This window comes from Schistocerca americana, chromosome 4 (genome assembly GCF_021461395.2).
Source record: "Schistocerca americana isolate TAMUIC-IGC-003095 chromosome 4, iqSchAmer2.1, whole genome shotgun sequence".
In the NCBI taxonomy this organism is placed as follows: Eukaryota; Metazoa; Arthropoda; class Insecta; order Orthoptera; family Acrididae; genus Schistocerca; species Schistocerca americana.
In genome coordinates this window covers 383,783,360-383,804,388 of record NC_060122.1, presented here as the reverse complement: position 1 = coordinate 383,804,388, position 21,029 = coordinate 383,783,360, and the positions used below count along the sequence as shown (strand labels likewise).

Below are 21,029 nucleotides of genomic sequence, written 5' to 3'. Positions count from 1 at the left end.
GTCATGACAGGAACGCATAAATGCAGGATTATCAGAGGAATACTTTTATTGATCTGTAAAATCGCAAATACAGTACAGTAAAACTTTAATTTTCACATGGAAAAAAGTGAAACCCAAAATAAAACGTCGACACACTAAAAAAACTTGCACTAAAATGTAATGTACAGTAGTGAATGTACTATAAAATACGCCTGTATCGTACGGTCGGATTTTGCTACAGTGAGTGAAAGTTTAACAACTGTACATACCTTGTTACATTACTGCAATGACACACAACTGACTCATTTTGAGAAGCAAGAATTCCTGTAGAGAGTATTTTGTAATTCAAGAGAGGCTTGTGAATGTTATATGTTTGTTCAGATCAGCTTAAGTTCTTTAGCTGAGTTTTCAAATTTCGGAACAAATTCATTGGCACCTGCTTCATCATCAGACAGTTTCACGCTGAAAATAATTGCATTTCGAATCCCATACAGTTATTTTCTACTGATGTAGCGAGCGTACACTCGTTGTAAACTTTTCATCTTCATTCTCTCCATCTAACTTGCATATAAAAAACTGTCTTTTCGTTATTGTTGGACGACAAAACGGGATTCCTTTTCTTCACTGCTGCTCAGACCACATCAACAAAGTGTTATCTAGAATTTCACTTTTAGGCCTCTTCAAAGTCTTACGCATTTTCCCATGTAGGAAAATTTGGCATATTTTGCACTTAATTTTCCCAGGCATTAAATCAGCTAATTACACTCCAATATATATCCTTTTTATGACACGAGGTATGTAATATTCAGACTGTTTCAATAAGAGGCCAGTGCACTACAAAGATAAAATTACAAAGTGGCTGTTATATAGTTCCGTGATTCGAAACGGGGCCTTGAATGCATTCGGCAATAAAATTCTTCGTCCTCCTTGTCGATGGTCCAGACTGTTCAACTGAGCACTACGCGGCTCAGTTTAAGTACCTAATGCAGCAAACATAGGTCATATGGTGCACATTATGCCTAAAAAACTGAAATAATACTTCTAGCTGTGTCTCTTTACTCGATACAAGTGATCTAGAAAGTGGCGAACGCAGAGAAAAGTCTGCAGTGCCGTTATCAAACTGTAATGCTGCGTAAATACGTAAATCTGTGTTATTAAAATGATAGAATAAAGAAGTTGAATCAGTAATTAATTTCTCATGAGTGTTCCATTGCTAGCGTCAAAACTAGGAATATAAACCGAATAATGTCAAATATTTACTATCAGAAACAGTCTTGATCACAAATTATTTACTCCGGTGACCGGTTTCGACTAAACTGTGGTCATCTTCCGACCAATGAGTAAGAACCTCCTTCTGGTGGTAAATCAGACGAGGTTCTTACTCATTGGTCTGAAGATGACCACAGTTTAGTCGAAACCGGTCACCGGAAAAAATAATTTGTGATCAAGACTGTTTTTGATAGTAAATATTTTTAATAACACTGATCACTGCATACTCCCACAGTGTATTCAAAAATAATGAATAGTATCAGCCTGATACTTAGTTTCGTCACAGTACAGCTCGGGAAACGTAGATTCTGAGGTACCAAAATAAGATTGTAAAAGATATACCAAATGTCAGCGTTATCGTAGTCAGATATCGATGCCATGTCTGTCAGAAAACGACTGCTTCATTGAAGTTCCTGATGAAGTGAAAGTCCTATTCATATGTACGAATGTATGGAAACTGCCTAGTTGATGCAATAAGCTTCCGGTTGATTTTCTCCTGAGTGAAGCGGCAGACGATAACGGGACGGCAAATTAAGAATGCGTTGCACGAATGTGTGGTAAGTCGCGTGTTAAGTCAGTGCAAAAATAAAAAAAAGGAGCGAGACCTTTCGTATTATCTGGCGGAAGCTATCTGTTGAGCAATAAAGTGGATGGTCAAGATCAGGTAAGACAGCAACATCTGATTTACGATTTCAGATGGTTCGTAGATTGGCGTTATACTAGCGTAATTAGAGCTGTGAAGGTAAAATGTGCGTTGCGAAACCAGGAGTAAATCTGTAATATAAAGTTTACTACATGCGAACGTTGTTTTAGAAGCAGTACTGAAACTGGAGAAAGCACAGCGTAAAAACGAATATAAGATAGTACGCTCTGAGAAGGTTATGTAAAATATAGCAACCAGATAAGCGAAGTTATTTACTGAAATTTGGAGAGTGGTAGTCGGTAACATCGATGTCCGTTAATTTGTTCTGAATTGATTCAAGAAAGTGTAACAGATGCATTTAATGGATTAACTTTTGCCCTCGCATATATGCAAAGTGAATTATGTGCCTGTTGGCTGGAAACTCTGTAGAAAAGGGCGCGAATTGGTTCAAATGGTTCAAATGGCTCTGAGCACTATGGGACATAACTACTGAGGTCATCAGTCCCCTAGAACTTAGAACTACTTAAACCTAACGAACCTAAGGACATCACACACATCCATGCCCGAGGCAAGATTCGAACCTGCGACCGTAGCGGTCTCGCGGTTGCAGACTGTAGCGCCTAGAACCGCACGGCCACTCCGGCCGGTGGGCGCGAATTCCACGAGTTACAAAGAGTCATTTAGTGACTCATTTAAGTATGTCTTTTTCAACATCAGCACTCTTAAAAGGTGAAATTGCTGTGAAAAAAAATATTTCGCAAGCGTATGCTCTTTGAAAGCATCGAAAAACGTTCGTGAATGTAATAAATCATTCAACATGCGAATTACTGCCATCAGTTACAAAATTTACCGTATACTTTCTGTCCGGAGCATTATGCTTCCATCATCAGGTGGACGTTTCTCAGTTAATAAGTCTTGGATGTATTGTATGTACGATTGTTAGGTAGCCTGTGCCTCTATCGTTCAGTGGTCTCAGGCTCGTTTTCGAGTCTTTTTCTTTTTAATTAGGTATTCTGTGTGTGTATTTGTGGTTGTATCTAGGCATAAAAATAGCCCACCAAACCAACAACTCAATTCAGAAATGATTCCCAAAACCAGTAGGAAAAACTGATCAGCATCAGAAATCAGGAATATACAAGGGTCGACTGATAAGTAATGCCTCCAGCTTCGTAACTCTTCAACAGTTGGCTGCATTGATATGCGGCAGGTACTGGCTTGTTCCGTAGCTCTACTCTACAGCTCCAGTTGGCGGAAAGCCTTAGCATTGAACGGCTGTGGTGTTACAGTGTAATGTATGAAACCCTGCTCAGACGGTCGGTCACTACGATTTAAGCAACGTGCAGTCATTGAATTCTTGGTAGCAGAAGGTGTCACCACAAAGGAGATTCATCAGAGAATGAAAGCAGTTTATGGTGATTGTGTTGATGTGAGTACTGTGTCGTTGGGGGAGTAAGTTTAAAGCTGTTGAGGCGGGAACATCTCACCTGTGTGACAAACATTTGGACGTCCAGTGACAGCAACCACAGACTTTCACAAGCAAATTGTTGACAGAATGATTCAGGACGATCGTGGTATCACTCAGAGAGAAATTGCAAGCACAATCGGCATTTCACAAGAACGTGTGGGTCACTTTATTGCTTTGCAAACGACACACTTCACTTGCCACCACAGCAGAACTTCAGACTGAATCTCACCACTGTACGGAATCCTCCATACAGTCCAGCTTTAGCACCGTCTGTCTTCCATCTGTTACCGATAATGAAAGACGATCTGCGAGGACATCATTATGCTTCTGAGGAAGACGTTGAGACAACTGCGAGACTGTGGTTGCGGAAACAGAGTGTCGACTTCTTCCGTGACGGCTTCAGAAAACTTGTTCATCGTTGGCAGAAATGTATCCAACTGGCTGGCGATTATGTGAAAAGTGAATATTGGTAATTAAAGATCACATTCTAAGAGTTATTTCTACTTTTGATTTATTAAAATATTCCCATCCAAACCCAATTAACGAAGGTGAAGGCATTACTTTTCATTCAACCCTTGTACCAACTGAAATGCAATACAGGTGGTGGAAGATACATAAGTCAAACCAGGAGGACATTTGACACCAGATACAAAGAACGTGTAAGAGCATGGAAGTGTAGGACAAACCATTCAATTTTTGCAGAGCACTTATACCAACACTAACATAAAATTATAGCCAGAGACATGGGCATGGAAATCATAAGGGTAAACAACAACAAAAACATCTCCTCACCTTACAAGGAAACTACCTCATTCAAAAAAATGTAACAGAAAAGAAACAACTCATATGATCAGAAAAACCACACACTCTTTAAACTGATTGACCACTTAATATAACATTAAATGTACATATATAACCACAGGCTCCATTTACCACTATCATCTCGTCCCAGGTTATAGCCTATAATCATCGTCCAGGACCAACTCCGCCCTTCGCCCCACCCACCAACAAAAAAAGTCAACCCACCCCCACTCCTCTCACGGCTCTGCCTATATACAAGACAATTTCAAAAATTTCATTAACACATATAAAATATCACACACACACACACACACACACAAAACACACAGTAGTTTCACAGGTCGGCAACACAACGTGAACGAAACCAAACGAACACACACAAACACTGTAGCAGAGCGGAATGAGAAACATTTAAGAAAGTGGAGTGTAAATAATGCAGGGAAGGAAATACTGCAGAAGGGTAAAAGCTGCCAATAGCAAATGTGAAACGAAGCCTTTCAACACCAACTGCTGCTAGCAAGGAGGGAAGGAACAGAACATGTAAATAAACACCATAAGCAATTTGCAGTCCAACTTCATAAACAAAACGCTGTTTTTAACCTAAAACAACCAAAAAAGTACAAAACGTATGCATCAAATTTGCAGTATAACCACGGAAGATGCTTTATAAATAAAACCGAAACGTGTCTGGTGTAAATCTTTTTAATTAAATTGCAGTCAGGTCAAGACGGATAACCTAGAGTAACAGACAGAAACGATTGCATCACTCGTGCGGAGGTATTAATAGTAACCATAATAATAATAATAATAATAGTAAAAATATACATAATGAAACTAATAATAGTAATAATAAACAAAATAATGTTATTCAGGGACAATGGTGAGCCATGTGCGGCTCGTGTTGGTGCCGTTGGTAGGTTGGCATCGTGTAATAGGAATAGTGGCGTCTCGTTTTCTTCTTCTGTTTACTGGCGCCACTATGTTTGCTAGCGTTGTCTGTCCGCAAGTGACAGCAGCAGCGTTTATCGGCATCTAGTACCGTGGTACTATCTTTGGAAGGACGCCAAGTGTTTTCTGGGGCAGGTGTGTCAGTAGTTTGGTTGGGACGGAGCTGGTGGGAGGTCCGGCAGTGCGAAGGCATGCCGGGAGCGCTAGCAGCACGCAGGAATTGCCGGATGGAGGGGCTGTAGTTGCGAGGGCCACAACTTTGTTGTCCACCGGACCCAGGACGTTGAGTTGAGTGAACATTAACCCAGTAGTGAAACCTCCACTATTCTGAGATCACGCCGTTTGTTCATGCATTGCTGCTCGCGGGGTTGCTGAGACGAAGAGCAACAAGTGGAATGTTTAGAGTTGGCGAAAATAATTAGACATCCTCCACTTCTTATTATTAATCATTGAATTCCTTGAGTTTATTCATGAACTTCAACCAGCGGTATTTTTCTGCCTAGTGGTCTCTAACGCCCCAGTTACCTGCCCTGAAGGTTAACAGATTTTCGCGGCAGTGTACTTTTCTTCCCCTTGCGGCTGCTGTCAGGTAAAGCATGTAGCTCGACAGCCTCCTTGGTTGTGGTTCGGATATTTTGTTCTTTTGGACTACATAGGCAGTAGTGGTTCCTTCTGCTTCTGGATGTTCTAAACACTGGATTCTGAAGACGCAGTGCTGTCCGCCGGTTCTGCCTTGTCTGGATTATTCCATCATTGTGTTGGTTACCAGACGTTATGTAGATTTTGCAAGAGTGTTGGTCCTGCATTTAAACAGTCACTAGTTTGAGTTGCCATCCGGTTAAGGAATACAACTCTTGGCTACCTGTCTCATCGGTTACGAAGTTGAGTGACTTTCTCAGGCCGATCCTTGGAGCACTGTCTGAGGCCCACTTCTCTCTTGGTTCGATTAGAGTGTGATAATTGTTTTTTTTAAATATTTTAATTTTCAGTTATTACTATTGGATTCCTTCAGCCGACAAAGAGTTTGAATTTCTGGTCATAAGGCCTTCAGTCATGAATGCAATTTGTCTCAAGAATTTTTAATTAGATATTGTCTCTCAATAGTAAAATTTTCTTTAAAAATATTTTAGTATCTCTTGGAGAAGTTTAACTGTTTTCAAGAATTTTCTATCCAGGCCTTCAGCTGTTAAATTGTTTTTGAGTTATTACTATTGAGGCCTTTAGCCAACAAATAATTTGAAAATCTGGTCAATAAGGCCTTCAGCTGTGAATACAATTTGTTTTAAGAAATTTTTATTAGACATTGTGTCTTAACAGTAAAATTTCATAATTATTCCTTATTGTCAACCTCATTTGCAATTGGTTCCAAATAAAGTGTACGTGATTTCCTTTTTAAAAAACTGAGTAACCAACGGTAACTGAGTAAGGCCCAGTCCACACCAAATACTGTCCTTCCTAAGTCCCATGTCTCAAATGGCTTCACAATAATGGTTGCATACTTAGATGTGTGTGAAGCAAATTACTTTCGTATACGAAGTACGTTAGATGAATCCCACAGTTGCGCATCCACCCAGTACATTGCAGAGTGAAAGCTCGTGTCTGAAACAGAACTTTGTCGAAGTTCCGAATTGTCGGGGCTCATCAACGAGTTTAGCCATTAGCCATCCGTGAAGGTGAGAATTATAGAAATGTGGAGAACACAACTGTTTGTACGTGAGGGACTGCAGCTTAAGAAGATAACTCCGTTGTTGCAGACTAATCTCTTCCAACGAATCTCGAACAGCATAGGATATTTTATGAATAATATGCTTTTACATTCTGAAGAAATGAAGATCGAGGGGTTGACCAATGGAGGTTGTGTTTGCTTGAATTATGTGAATTGTGATTTTGTCTTCTGGTAGGGTATTTTGCACGTGCAGGTCACGAGGAACTCTAGCGTCTGTGTGGGGCCCGTAAGAATCCAGTATTAGCAAAAGTTTCTCTCGACTGATTTGTTCCACTATCGCTTCTTGCAGAAAATTGGTGAACAGTTCTTTGGTCATTTTTCTGGAGGAGTGAGAGTGGACAGTTAAGTTTAAAGTTGTGAACACGGAATGACGTGCATGAGTTCTCAAAGAACGAGACTCTTGAAGGACAACAAGCATCTTTGGTGCAAGTTTGCCCGTCTGAGGAAGCAATTGAATAACCGTGTACGTAGGGGTATTCGCGTGAACGGACTGTACAACCCCTACAATATCTTTAGAACCTCTAGTTGCAAGAGTGTGGCCCACAGACATCTCCTTGCTGAAACCAGTTTCGTAGGCGTTGTAGATATCTGCGTCTGTGTAGGGTGTCATAGTGCACGAGCTGCATGTTGCCAGTCCTGTATCATTTTCTGGATGTCGTTTCTGGTGTGGTACATTTTCACTATAGCAAAAGATTTGAATTTACGGCTACCAGTGTCGTTTTTAGGCTTGCAGTGCAAGACCCAACTGTCAATAGCGTTAAATCTTGGGGAAATTTAACGGTCTCGCTTTTGTTTTCGCCCACAGTTTGATGTCTACCTCGTGAAGACATAGCGCTTCCTGGTGGCGATGTTTGTAGGTCTCCATCACATGCATTGTAATATGCTTGTACTTCTCCTTCACAGACATTAACTCTTCACTTTCCCACTTCATACAACATACACCGTGCAGGACGTCTAGTGCGAAATCTATTTTTCATTGCAGACATCGTGCGATGTGCAAATATTTGGTTTGGCTTCGGCTGCTTTTTGACATTAATCCAATATTTGAGCAGTTTGATTTTCTCGTTTCTTTAGTAAAATACAACCGTTTTCTCCTTCTGTGGTATTTCATCATTTCTGTCGCCTGAGGACTCTTCTGGTGATGATAACGTAGAAATCCACCCTAGTTCATTCACTTTGTCATAAATTAACGATTCCGCTCCACCTTGTGCGCGCTTATCCATATCTAATATTTCCTCTTCTGTGACGTTCGACGCATTCCACTGATCAATGATGTCCGGCAGGAATGCTGCACGATTTCTCTCATCTTCAGTTATTTCTGTTGTTGCACGTACACAACAGCCTCAATGCAAGAGTTCGACGAGAATGTCAATAACGTTTCGGACTCATGTTTCACAACAGCAGTACCTGTGTCTTGTAGACTGGATAGCAACTGCAGATCCATTTTTCTGTATGTGCACAAACAAGAGACTCTAGCCGCAGCACCCATATCTAATGTACGCGGCGTTGCCATCTGCAGTCAGTAATTATTATTATTATTATTATTATTATTATTATTGTCGTTACTATTAATACTTCCGCACGTGTGATGAATTTTTTTTATTCTATTGTCCCATTGTTTATGTTTATTCTGAGAAACTAAAAATTCGCTAGCTGCTTCATCTCGAGTGGTGTCTGTTCTATCGCACAAGTCCGGCAGAACACCACACCTCTCTGTACAAATGTACTCTCTAGGTTTTCTACGAATAACGAATCGAAAGCAGACTGCCAAAAGAACAATTCTTCTACAAACCCCAAAAGTCTTTTTACATGTCAAAAAATGTTCTTCCATGTAATTGTTTCACTCGTAAACAGTTAAAAAAATTTTTATCAGAGAGTAATTAGCCCGGGATCCTTGGTACGACAACCTAATGCTCTGTCAACTCATCCACGGAATTCATACTCATTAGTTGCTCACAGATATGATTTTTCTGTGCTTTGTAGTTCTGGTGTTACTTTTAATTAATTAACGTTTACGGTTCTGCTGGACGATAGCACATATTTCGAACTAAATCGAAGTTTTGGTTGAAGCTCTATCGACTTACAACGTTTGGTACCGATCTGAGTGTCTGACGTCTGGACGTTTGGGTGTTAGCCATCGGAAATGAGCTGCTAAAATCGATCTCTTGCTAGAGGCTCGATAATAATATCTATTTACTACGTTTTTCTGTAAATTTCTCCAATCTCTTTATGAATCTTGATGGCTCTTCTTTCAAAATGACTTCATCACTTCTACTGATTGCCCTTTCAAGTATTGTAAACTTTATCTTGTAGTAGGTTTCCAAAAGTTTATTCTTCGATAGTTTTCGCAAACTGGTCGATCAATTATCTTGATTTTTATCGTGTGTCTCTGCTGCAGCGGAAGGTATTTCATCTCCAAAATATATTTACGTATAACGCTAATCTCTTGATGCTTTTTATCTGAGAAGTATTTCAGTAATCCACCAATAATATTATAGATACCTGACGGGCTTTTTTAATCTATTGTTAACCGTTTTACTCAAAAAACTGGTAATAAGTGTCTACGTTCGAAAGCCTTACGTAGCAGGAAGGAAACCTTACTCGGCTACATATGTCATTTGCTAACTGAACTAACGTTAATATCTTAAACTACCCTTTCTTCGGTGTCATGATAATGTTTACTATCCTTGCCGTTCTTCCTCCTCATTATGACAAGAACAAAATTTAAATAAAACACACACACACACACACACACACACACACACACACACACACACGCACACGTACACACGTAACGAGAGGTGAACACGCTACAAGGGTAACTGGTCACTGACAGATTCGTTTATACACTCCTGGAAATGGAAAAAAGAACACATTGACACCGGTGTGTCAGACCCACCATACTTGCTCCGGACACTGCGAGAGGGCTGTACAAGCAATGATCACACGCACGGCACAGCGGACACACCAGGAACCGCGGTGTTGGCCGTCGAATGGCGCTAGCTGCGCAGCATTTGTGCACCGCCGCCGTCAGTGTCAGCCAGTTTGCCGTGGCATACGGATCTCCATCGCAGTCTTTAACACTGGTAGCATGCCGCGACAGCGTGGACGTGAACCGTATGTGCAGTTGACGGACTTTGAGCGAGGGCGTATAGTGGGCATGCGGGAGGCCGGGTGGACGTACCGCCGAATTGCTCAACACATGGGGCGTGAGGTCTCCACAGTACATCGATGTTGTCGCCAGTGGTCGGCGGAAGGTGCACGTGCCCGTCGACCTGGGACCGGACCGTAGCGACGCACGGATGCACGCCAAGACCGTAGGATCCTACGCAGTGCCGTAGGGGACCGCACCGCCACTTCCCAGCAAATTAGGGACACTGTTGCTCCTGGGGTATCGGCGAGGACCATTCGCAACCGTCTCCATGAAGCTGGGCTACGGTCCCGCACACCGTTAGGCCGTCTTCCGCTCACGCCCCAACATCGTGCAGCCCGCCTCCAGTGGTGTCGCGACAGGCGTGAATGGAGGGACGAATGGAGACGTGTCGTCTTCAGCGATGAGAGTCGCTTCTGCCTTGGTGCCAATGATGGTCGTATGCGTGTTTGGCGCCGTGCAGGTGAGCGCCACAATCAGGGCTGCATACGACCGAGGCACACAGGGCCAACACCCGGCATCATGGTGTGGGGAGCGATCTCCTACACTGGCCGTACACCACTGGTGATCATCGAGGGGACACTGAATAGTGCACGGTACATCCAAACCGTCATCGAACCCATCGTTCTACCATTCCTAGACTGGCAAGGGAACTTGCTGTTCCAACAGGACAATGCACGTCCGCATGTATCCCGTGCCACCCAACGTGCTCTAGAAGGTGTAAGTCAACTACCCTGGCCAGCAAGATCTCCGGATCTGTCCCCCATTGAGCATGTTTGGGACTGGATGAAGCGTCGTCTCACGCGGTCTGCACGTCCAGCACGAACGCTGGTCCAACTGAGGCGCCAGGTGGAAATGGCATGGCAAGCCGTTCCACAGGACTACATCCAGCATCTCTACGATCGTCTCCATGGGAGAATAGCAGCCTGCATTGCTGCGAAAGGTGGATATACACTGTACTAGTGCCGACATTGTGCATGCTCTGTTGCCTGTGTCTATGTGCCTGTGGTTCTGTCAGTGTGATCATGTGATGTATCTGACCCCAGGAATGTGTCAATAAAGTTTCCCCTTCCTGGGACAATGAATTCACGGTGTTCTTATTTCAATTTCCAGGAGTGTATGAGCCATACGATGGAAGAGCGTCGTCGTTTGTCAGCTATTATAAAACAACTCTATTTACGATTATAATGGCTAAAATATTAACAGTTTACTATCGGCGTCGAACGTTGCGTCCAATACGGTATTCACTTCTTCAAGGTCATTATCTTTATTGGCACGTAGACTACTGTAATTTTGTGTTAGTCACGCAGCTGCTGGTCAGCGAAGGTGACTTTTGAGACAGCATCGCTTAATGAAATGTGATACTCATGAGAACGACATAGATATGCTGTCTAAGATGCGTCCTGTCCACTTGTTGAATAAGGAAACTAGTAACTAAGTTTGTTACTAGCAGACAGCTTCGTGCAAATGTTTCTCTACGGCACTGAAAAAGAATAAAATCACATTATCATAGTCACATTATCATATTATTAAAGGTGATGTATTTCTTCGACCCATTCACGAGCGTTTTACTTCCAAATTAGAAGAGTCTCAAATGTACATACCACAAAATCTTAACATAACCGAAAGGTAATCTCAGATCTCTCACGTATGTATTTGGGTTTTCGGAGACACGAAACATAAAGTGGCTACTCTGCTTTACAGATACAAATAAGGTTCGTGGAGACAAAATTCTCTCGCCGTATCACATCAGTTCGGTTCTCATTGTCCCCTGAGAAGAGGATTCGGGTTCAGATCACTGTCCGAGTGTACTGCCTCTGGTATCGTGTGAATCCCCTGAATGATACTATATGAAATCATGGGTAAAAGAGCAAGGAAAATATTTTTTTTTGATGCGCCACAACATTCACTTTGTCACCCAATGACTTTCTTGTCGATATAATGATAAACGTATAATCATGTTTAGTTATTAATTAGTACTTTCTCCTCGCACGTAAACGAACTTAATTGGGAAACTGTATTCTGTTCCCATATTAAGACGAGTAAATGTTCAACATTGTTAATTGTATGAGCAGTTGCGCTAGACGAATTCTACACATATAAAAAAAAGTTTTTCAACACCTCGGTTCCGAGAGTTCCGGAACTTGTACCGAAAATTGGAATAGAGATCAATACAAACATCATTTACGCCCTTTTTATTGCTCATGAAAACCACACATTGCATGTTGTACCGCCATACAGTGAGACCTTCAGAGGTGGTTGTCCAGACTGCTGCACACACCGGTACCTCTGACACCCAGTGGCACGTCCTCTTGCATTGATGCATGCCTGTATTCGTCGTTGCATAATATCCACAAGTTCATCAAGGCACTGTTGGTCCAGACTGTCGCACTCCTCAACGACGATTCGGCGTAGATCCCTCAGCGGTTCATGTCTGGAGAACATGCTGCTAGTCGAGCGATGTCGTTATCCTAAAGGAAGTCATTCACAAGATGTGCACGATGGGGACGTTAATTGTCGTCCATGAAGATGAATACCTCGCCAATATGCTGCCGATATGTTTGTACTATCGGTCGGATGATGAGATTCACGCACCGTAAAGCCGTTACGGCGCCTTCCGTGACCACCAGCGGCGTACGTCAGCCCCACTTAATGCCACCCCAAAATATCAGGGAACCTCCACCTAGCTGCAATCTCTGGACAATGTGTTTAAGGCGTTCAGCCTGACCGGGTTGCTTGCTGTCTGGTTGAAGGCATATGCAACACTCATCGGTGAAGAGAACGTGATTCCAATCCTGAGCTGTCCATGCGGCATGTTGTTGGGCCCATCTGTACCGCGCTGCATGGTGTCGTGGTTGCAAAGATGGACCTCACCATGGACGTCGGGAGTGAAGCTGTGTCTCATGCAGGCTATTGAGTTTGAGTCGTAACACGACGTCCTGTGGCTGCACGAAAAGCATTAGTCAATATGGTGGCGTTGCTGTCAGGGTTCCTCCGAGCCATTCCGTAGGTAGCGGTCATCCACTGCCGTAGCAGCCCTTGGGCGGCTTCAGCGAAACATGTCATCAACAGTTCCTGTCTCGCTGTATCTCCTTCAAGTCCGAACAACATCTCTTTGGTTCACTCCGAGTAGACTGGACGCTTCCCTTGTTGAGATCTCTTCCTGGCACAAAGTAACAATGCGGACGCGATCGAACTGCGGTATTGACCGTCTAGGCATGGTTGAACTAAAGACAACACGAGCCGTGTACCTCCCTCCTGGTGGAATGACTGGATATGATGGGCTGTCGGACCCCCTCCGTTTAATAGGCGCTGCTAATGCATGGTTGTTTACATCTTTGGGCGGGTTTAGTGATATCTCCGAACAGTCAAAGGGACTGTGTCCGTGATGCAATATCCACAGTCAACCTCTATCTTCAGGAGTTCTGGGAACAGAGGTGACGCGAAACTTTTTTTGATGTATGTAAAGTTTACTACCCGCTGAGAAAGGGACTTGATAGAGGTCGAGATTCGAGTAAAGAAGGATACGGGTTAGACTAATCTAGATCGACAGAATTTTGAATGTTTTACATAAGTATGGAACGTGCAGAATAGGTGTCGCACTATTATTGATAAACGAAGAAGCATCTGATGCAGTAGGGGAGGAGGGTTAGTGCGGACGGCATTGTACATGGAGAGATTAATAGATACAATGAAAAACAAATGACATGATAAAGGAATTACAAGGACATTCACAGTATTTCACTTATTAAATAAGATTTTTCGATAGGAGGTGGTAAACAATGCGATTAGTAATTTTCTGTATTGGTAGTGTACGTAGGTTCTCTTATTTATCAAAATAATGTAGTTGTCTTGAAAAGGAATTAAGTTTTAACGCTCTTGGTTACAGGGTTGTTCAGAACAAAAATGTGGTAAACAAGTTTATGGCAAAAAGTAAATTCCACCTCAGTTTTGAGAGTTACACCGCAACAAAATATTCCGTGCTCGGGTATCACGACCTTTTTCGGAGGCCAAAGAACACCTCTATTCTAAGTAAAATGGATTAGGCAAGCATCGATCGTGTGATATCTTTTTTTTCTGTACAGTAAACGTTTGTTTTTTCAGAATATTCATCAACGGCAAACCATCTGCTTCGTTTCTCCTTTCGCACATGTTAAAGACCGAACATTGTTTCACTTTTGTCTTCATGTGAATTAAAGAGTAAGTCAGTAAAATCAAAGAACCACATTCGACTTCGTTTATGACATCTTCACTGCACATAAATGCGGAGCTCCCGCGACCACAGTGCTCGAAACGATTGTTTTACGCCGCCGTGCCGCCCGGCGACGTAATGTAATTTTCGCCGCGGTTGCATTACGTCAATCACCACCTTAAGAGAAAGCCGGCCGCTGTGCCCGAGCAGTAGTAGGCGTTTCAGTCCAGAACCGCGCTGCTGCTACGGTCGCAGGTTCGAATCCTGCCTCGGGCATGGATGTGTGTGATGTCCTTAGGTTAGTTAGGTTTAAGTAGTTCTAAGTCTAGGGGACTGATGATCTCGGATGTTAAGTCCCATAGTGCTCAGAGCCATTTGAAGCATTTGAACCTTAAGAGAAAAAGAAGGCTTCAGATAGCGGAGCTCACGTTGGTACTGTCCTGTTCTGAAATCCTTTGATAGAATTCCGAAGTCTAGCATGGAAGACAAGCTACATACTTATGGAAACAGGTATGAGATTGGAATGTAGGCTTACTACTAAATAGAACTCGCTCTTAATGGCGAGACAGCGGCAGAAAGGAATGTAGCTTTTGGCGTAGAAAATACAGCAAGAGTTTGCAGATGACCAGATTTTCATGCAAAGGTAGTGACTTCCACTTGAGGTAATACAATGAAAGGCGAGTAAATATACTAAAAGACGATAATGTTGAGCTAAATAATCGCCGTACAGCAACTAGAATGAGTCATAATCACCGTGTATCCTGGAGTATCTGTCCGGATATATTTAAGATTGAATGAGCACAAAAATGTAGAAACGTAAGAGCAGGGACATGCCAGAATGAGACTTATCGGGAAAACGCAAAGCAAGTGTGGTTCTCCCACGATAGACGCCACTTACAAAAAGTTCCTTCGAAAACTTTTTGAGTATTGTTAGTCGGTCTAGGATCTTGAACTACTTGAATCAGTGAAAGCGAGACTGAAAATAAAAATGAGAGCTCCTCGACACGTTACGGTTTTATTCTATCAACGCGATTACGTCGTATAAATTCTAGAGAGCACTGAGATACGTTACAGAGCAGGTGCTGAGCAACTCGTAAAGACTTACTAAAAAAAAAAAAAAAAAAAAAAAAAACTTAAAATCTACCCCAATGACCTCGAGATTAGCCTCAGAGATAAACTGGAGTATACAGGGGGTACCTGTAATACTGCTTATTGCGTACAGTCGGAAAGGGGGAAGGTTTCAGGTATACCAGGTATACCCTGCGTGGCGGCTCGTGGAGCTGGGATGCCAATACTGTATTTCTATTTTCATGTGCCGTTAAAAAGATACACAGGCCCAAAAAAAAAAAAAAACATTTGTTCCAATAACAATCATACCAAAAAATCTCGACCTTCTACTTAGATTGACTTTTAGAGAAACATATTTCCACGTCTTCAGAAGATTATGATGCATTACGGACATCAGTGCTGGGTAGGACACCTTGACTAAAGTTACCTGTCGGCATTAAATTTCATTATCTTATGATAAGGCATATAATTTTACGATCATGTTAATTTCGCGAGATATGTGTGGGAGGAAAATTTGCAAAGGAAATTTAAGTTCAAGGGGAAGAAACAAGCTTGAGGTTTACCGATGACACTGAAATCCTCTCAAAGCCAGCAAAGGACTTTGAACAGCTGTTGAATGGAATTGATACTGGTTTGAAAAGAGGTTACGACATGAATATCAGCAAAAGTAATAACAAGGGTAATGGAATGTACTCGAATTACTTGTAAATCAGGTGATCCTGAGAGAATTAGATTAGGTAATAATAGACTAAAAGTATGAGACAGACATGAAAATAATTGCCAAAACGGAAAGGATATAAAATACCGAGTGGAAATAGCAAAAAACTTTTCTGAGAAAAAGAAATCTAGAATATTGATTGAAATGTTAGAAAGTTTTTCTGAATCCATTTGTCTGGAATGTAGGCTTTCACATAAGTGAACAAATACAGAATCGTACACACAGGAAGACAATTGAAGCTTCTGTAATGCGATAACACAGAAGAATGCTAAAGATTAGATGAGTCGATCGGATAACAAATGTGGAAATTCTGAAGCGAATTGCGGAGGAAAGAAATTTATGGCGCAGTTTGACTAAAAGAAGGAATAGGTTAGTAAGAAACGTCCTAAAGCATCAAGAAATCACCAAGTTTTTCGTGAACGGAAGTGTAATGTGATATAAATTGTAGAGGAAGACCAAGGCTTGAGTACATTCAGCTGGTCCAAAAGCATGTAGATTGCAATAGTAAAGCAGAAATGAAGAGGCTAGTGCAGGCTTGACTAAAAGAAGGAATAGGTTAGTAAGAAAAGTCCTAACGCATCAAGAAATCACCAATTTTTTCGTGAACGGAAGTGTAATGGGATATAAATTGTAGAGGAAGACCAAGGCTTGAGTACATTCAGCTGGTCCAAAAGCATGTAGATTGCAATAGTAAAGCAGAAATGAAGAGGCTAGTGCAGTATGGAGTAGAGGTCGGCATCAAAGCAATATTCGAACTGAAGACAAAAACAAAAAATGTCAATAAAATTATTCAGGGTTTGAGACTGCATTGCTGTTATGTAAAATTCTTCGACGTTCCGACCACTGTTGAAATGGTCTTCCTCAGGAAGTCCATTTGCTCAGTAGCTGAAGAGTCGGAGAATTTCAGATACTGACAATACATTCACCATAGTTCGGCAACGTTAATATGAAAGTTAACGTACCTAGCCGTCAATTCGTTACTAACAAGGTTAACTTCGTTAAACGTTGAAGCTTTACTTTACAGGAGATTTACTGGACGCTAAAGTTGCTTGTCAATCGTTAGCTCGTAATAGTAAACTTTATGTTGTTGGTGAAGTAAAATGAGCAACTGAATCACACATATTACCGTTGCTTAAATAAAATGCTTTCGTTGGGGGTGTTTAGGTAGGATATCGAAGATAAATTAACCAAGTATATCATTTAGTTTTGTAATTATTTAACTATCAATGTTACATCACAGGATAATCAAAATATAAGAGAATCGGACTGTATATGACGTAAGGTGCATATTTCCCTTCATGAACATCAACATGTTAAAGTTTTCATCGGAGAGCGAGGCTCGCTTAAGTGACAAAATGTTTTTCACCATAGAAAAGAAGTAGTTCGGCCGCAGCACTCGGGGGTATACAGGTTTTAAAGTTTTTATCATCTTCTCAAACGACTTCAGTTCGACGACATGGGTAGGACAGAAAAGTATACTATGCATAGGTCCACATTACCTTTCGACAAACCGCTGCGAATTGCTGCAATATCAAAAGACTCTCCAACGATTGTCTGGCGTATGCTTTTAACCAAATTACTGCTCCTCTCCTCCCGCTGTCGGTATCTGAATGCCAAGATCGATTTTTCTTTTTGGCTTTCCTCGGCCGAACCCTGCGTTCACTGTTTCTTGAAACGATGCATATCGCGTTTCACGTGCTCTCATTATGTGTTGTTTCGAATTGTTAAGGCCCGATGTGTGAGCCCTAATTGTTGATTTTTTAGGCAACCACAGTTTACAATATAAAAGTATTTGTTCTCCCTATATGGATACAAAAATTAACGTAATCACCTAAATGCGGCCACAGATTTTCATTAGGTGGAGCTTTAGGATAAGATACCATGATTTAGTTTCTCACAGTCAATTCACTAACAAAGAGTACTACTTAACGCGAACTCACTAAACAAAGATTAATTAACAACCAACACCTAGTTATTCTCACTCGTACTCGATTGTTTGCAGCAGTCGTGTGCACTCCGGCGTAGGCAGACAACTAAGTCATCTTAAAGGGGTAGAACTTGATTTTTGTGGGCGGTGTGGCATCATTTTTTGTCGCAAATAATAGACACCTAACGGACGTTAAACGAACTCAGAGAGAGTTAACGGAAGTTAAAGAGTCCGTTAATTTTTTTCCTTTTTCTTTTTAAATTAACTTGAAAGTTAATCCGTTTCTCAGAATAGTAATATCACAAATTGAGTCCGCCTTGATGCAAACACCGTGTTATTTGTTTATTTGTTTATTATCCCAAACTAGTTTCGGCGACAAATATCACCATCATCAGTGGTTTTTTAAAATCTTATTTATTGTATGCTACAGCATGTTTTAAGCTATTATTGGCGCTGTTTGTGACATATGTGATATTATGGATCAGAAACAAAGTGCAAAAGTTTTGTTTTTCTGTGTAAAAAGCAGCCACACACCAACGAACATGACATGATGTTCGCTAAGTATAAAAAGACGGCAACAGAAAAAGAACACAGAAAATATGTCACAAACAGCGCCAATAACAGCTTAAAACATGCTGTAGCATACAATACATAAGAATAAAAAGAAACCACTGATGATGGTGATATCTGTCGCCGAAACTAGTTTGGGATAATAAAGAAATAAACAAATAACACGGTGTTTGCATCAAGGCGGACTCAATTTGTAATATTACTATTTTTCTATGCACACATGGACCAAATGGAAGAGTTCCAAGATAATATTATCGTTACTCGGAAAGTTAAATGTATTCATTATCGTTGATGGATTATCGGTCTTGCGCCCAACTATGGCGCTCACATACCCTGAAGAATATTGACTGCGGCGACGGCGACGGAAGCTTACGCTTATAAACAACAACAGTGTGAGGGGAGAAGCAATTACCCTTCACAGTAAGTAAGCTCTTGGAATTTTAATGGCTGAGTTCTCCGTTCTGCACGCCTCTCTTGTAGCTTCTTCTACTGGAACTGAATAGGCATCTCCAAGATTCGTATCGGAATATACTGCTCTTTATCGAATATTCTGTACCTTCACAATTAACCATTATATTTCTCTGTACGTACCACTTATTAACGGTCTTCACCTTATTTCTGTTGCAGTGCAGACACTTTGCTCTCGTTCTCGTGTAGAAGAGCTGTGAAATTTTGCGAGTGGCTGGACTCGTGGCCGCTGAGTTGTAATTCCGGACATAGCGGCACGCGGGTTTAGTATTGCGTACCTGGCCTGGGAGTGGTGTGCGTCTGGTTCTGGCGCAGCCGGGTGGCCCCGACTGCCGTGCCGAAGGCGGCTCGGGGCACCCTCTCGCCGGCGGCGGCTGCCACGGCGGCCAACACGACGAGGAGCACCAGCAGTGGCGACCACATCCCGGGAGCTCGGACTCGTCGCGCCGCCATCTCCAGAGCACTCTGACGCTCCACTGCGGAAGAAGTGGAGGAGGCGAAGCAGCGACGCCGGCAGCGGTAGGCGGGCAATCCGCAGAGGGGCCTCGGCGTCGGCGCCGCTCGCAACACGGCCTCCCGCCGCGCATGCGCAGTGCTACGGACCGGTTTCGCGCTCGCCACGCACGGCCGTCGACCTCGTGTTGGAACTATCCCCGCGCATCAGATTAGATTAGATTAGATTAGATTAATACTAGTTCCATGGATCATGAATACGATATTTCATAATGATGTGGAACGAGTCGAATTTTCCAATACATGACATAATTAGGTTAATTTAACAACATACTTAAGTTAATATAACAACTTTATTTTTTGTGTTTTTTTGTTTTTCTTTATTTTTTATTTTATTTTATTTTTTATTTATTTTTTTTATTTTATTTTATTTTTTTGTTTTTTTTTCTTAATTTATATCTAAAAATTCCTCTATGGAGTAGAAGGAGTTGTCATTCAGAAATTCTTTTAATTTCTTCTTAAATACTTGTTGGTTATCTGTCAGACTTTTGATACTATTTGGTAAGTGACCAAAGACTTTAGTGCCAGTATAATTCACCCCTTTCTGTGCCAAAGTTAGATTTAATCTTGAATAGTGAAGATCGTCCTTTCTCCTAGTATTGTAGCTATGCACACTGCTATTACTTTTGAATTGGGTTTGGTTGTTAATAACAAATTTCATCAGAGAGTATATATACTGAGAAGCTACTGTGAATATCCCTAGATCCTTAAATAAATGTCTGCAGGATGATCTTGGGTGGACTCCAGCTATTATTCTGATTACACGCTTTTGTGCAATAAATACTTTATTCCTCAGTGATGAGTTACCCCAAAATATGATGCCATATGAAAGCATCACCTGCGAACGGCCTCTGGGGTTGCTCTCGATTTGCACCGTGGCATTTTCGAGACAAGTTTAGTGAGAATGTGAGACACTGAAGGACAAGAAAATCTTATGGTCGCGAGGTACGGCGTGTGTTCATCGGAGACAGAGGTACGCCTAGAGACCAGAATCGGAAAGAGCACGAGTCTATATTTGTTGGTTGCATATTTTACAAATCGGGGGGCCGATATTAAGACAGGCTCTACCGGCAGAGCCGGCCAGGGTGGCTGAGCGGTTCTAGGCGCTACAGTCTGGAACCGCGCGACCGCTACGGTCGCAGTTTCGAATCCTGCCTGGGGCAAGGATGTGTGTGATGTCCTTAGGTTAGTTGGGTTTAAGTAGTTCTAAGTTCTAAGGGACTGATGACCTCAGCAGTTAAGTCCCATGGTGCTCAGAGCCATTTGAACCATTTTCTACCGGCAGAGGCCCACGTGAAAGATACGGCATGGTGCGTACATCACAGCAGGTGACACTGTCTTACGAGTACCAGTAGCCGTCTGCGGCTGGGAGCGAGTAACTATTTAAGAAGGGCTTTCAAATTCTATGAAGCTTTCGTCAGAGTTACGATCTTTAGATTAGATTAGATGTACTTTTTTTTCTAATTGATCCACACTGAGCAGATCCTCTGGGACGTGGAAAATGTCAGAGAACAATAATACAGATATGCTAATGTACCTTCCTCAGATCCCAAATGAAACTGCCTTTGTGGATGTGGAATCAGACAAAGTA

At 41.9% G+C, this 21,029-nt stretch overlaps 1 protein-coding gene across 1 annotated transcript in view; it reads right to left on the bottom strand.

The window, feature by feature from the left end:
* LOC124613124 overlaps positions 1-19,389 on the bottom strand; it is a 95,987-nt gene extending 76,598 nt beyond the window's left edge. Inside the window, exon 1 of the mRNA XM_047141740.1 lies at positions 19,204-19,389. Coding sequence (XP_046997696.1) covers positions 19,204-19,378 — 175 coding nt within the window. The 5' untranslated portion in view covers positions 19,379-19,389. The remainder of the gene's footprint in view (positions 1-19,203) is intronic.
* Positions 19,390-21,029: the final 1,640 nt, after the last annotated feature.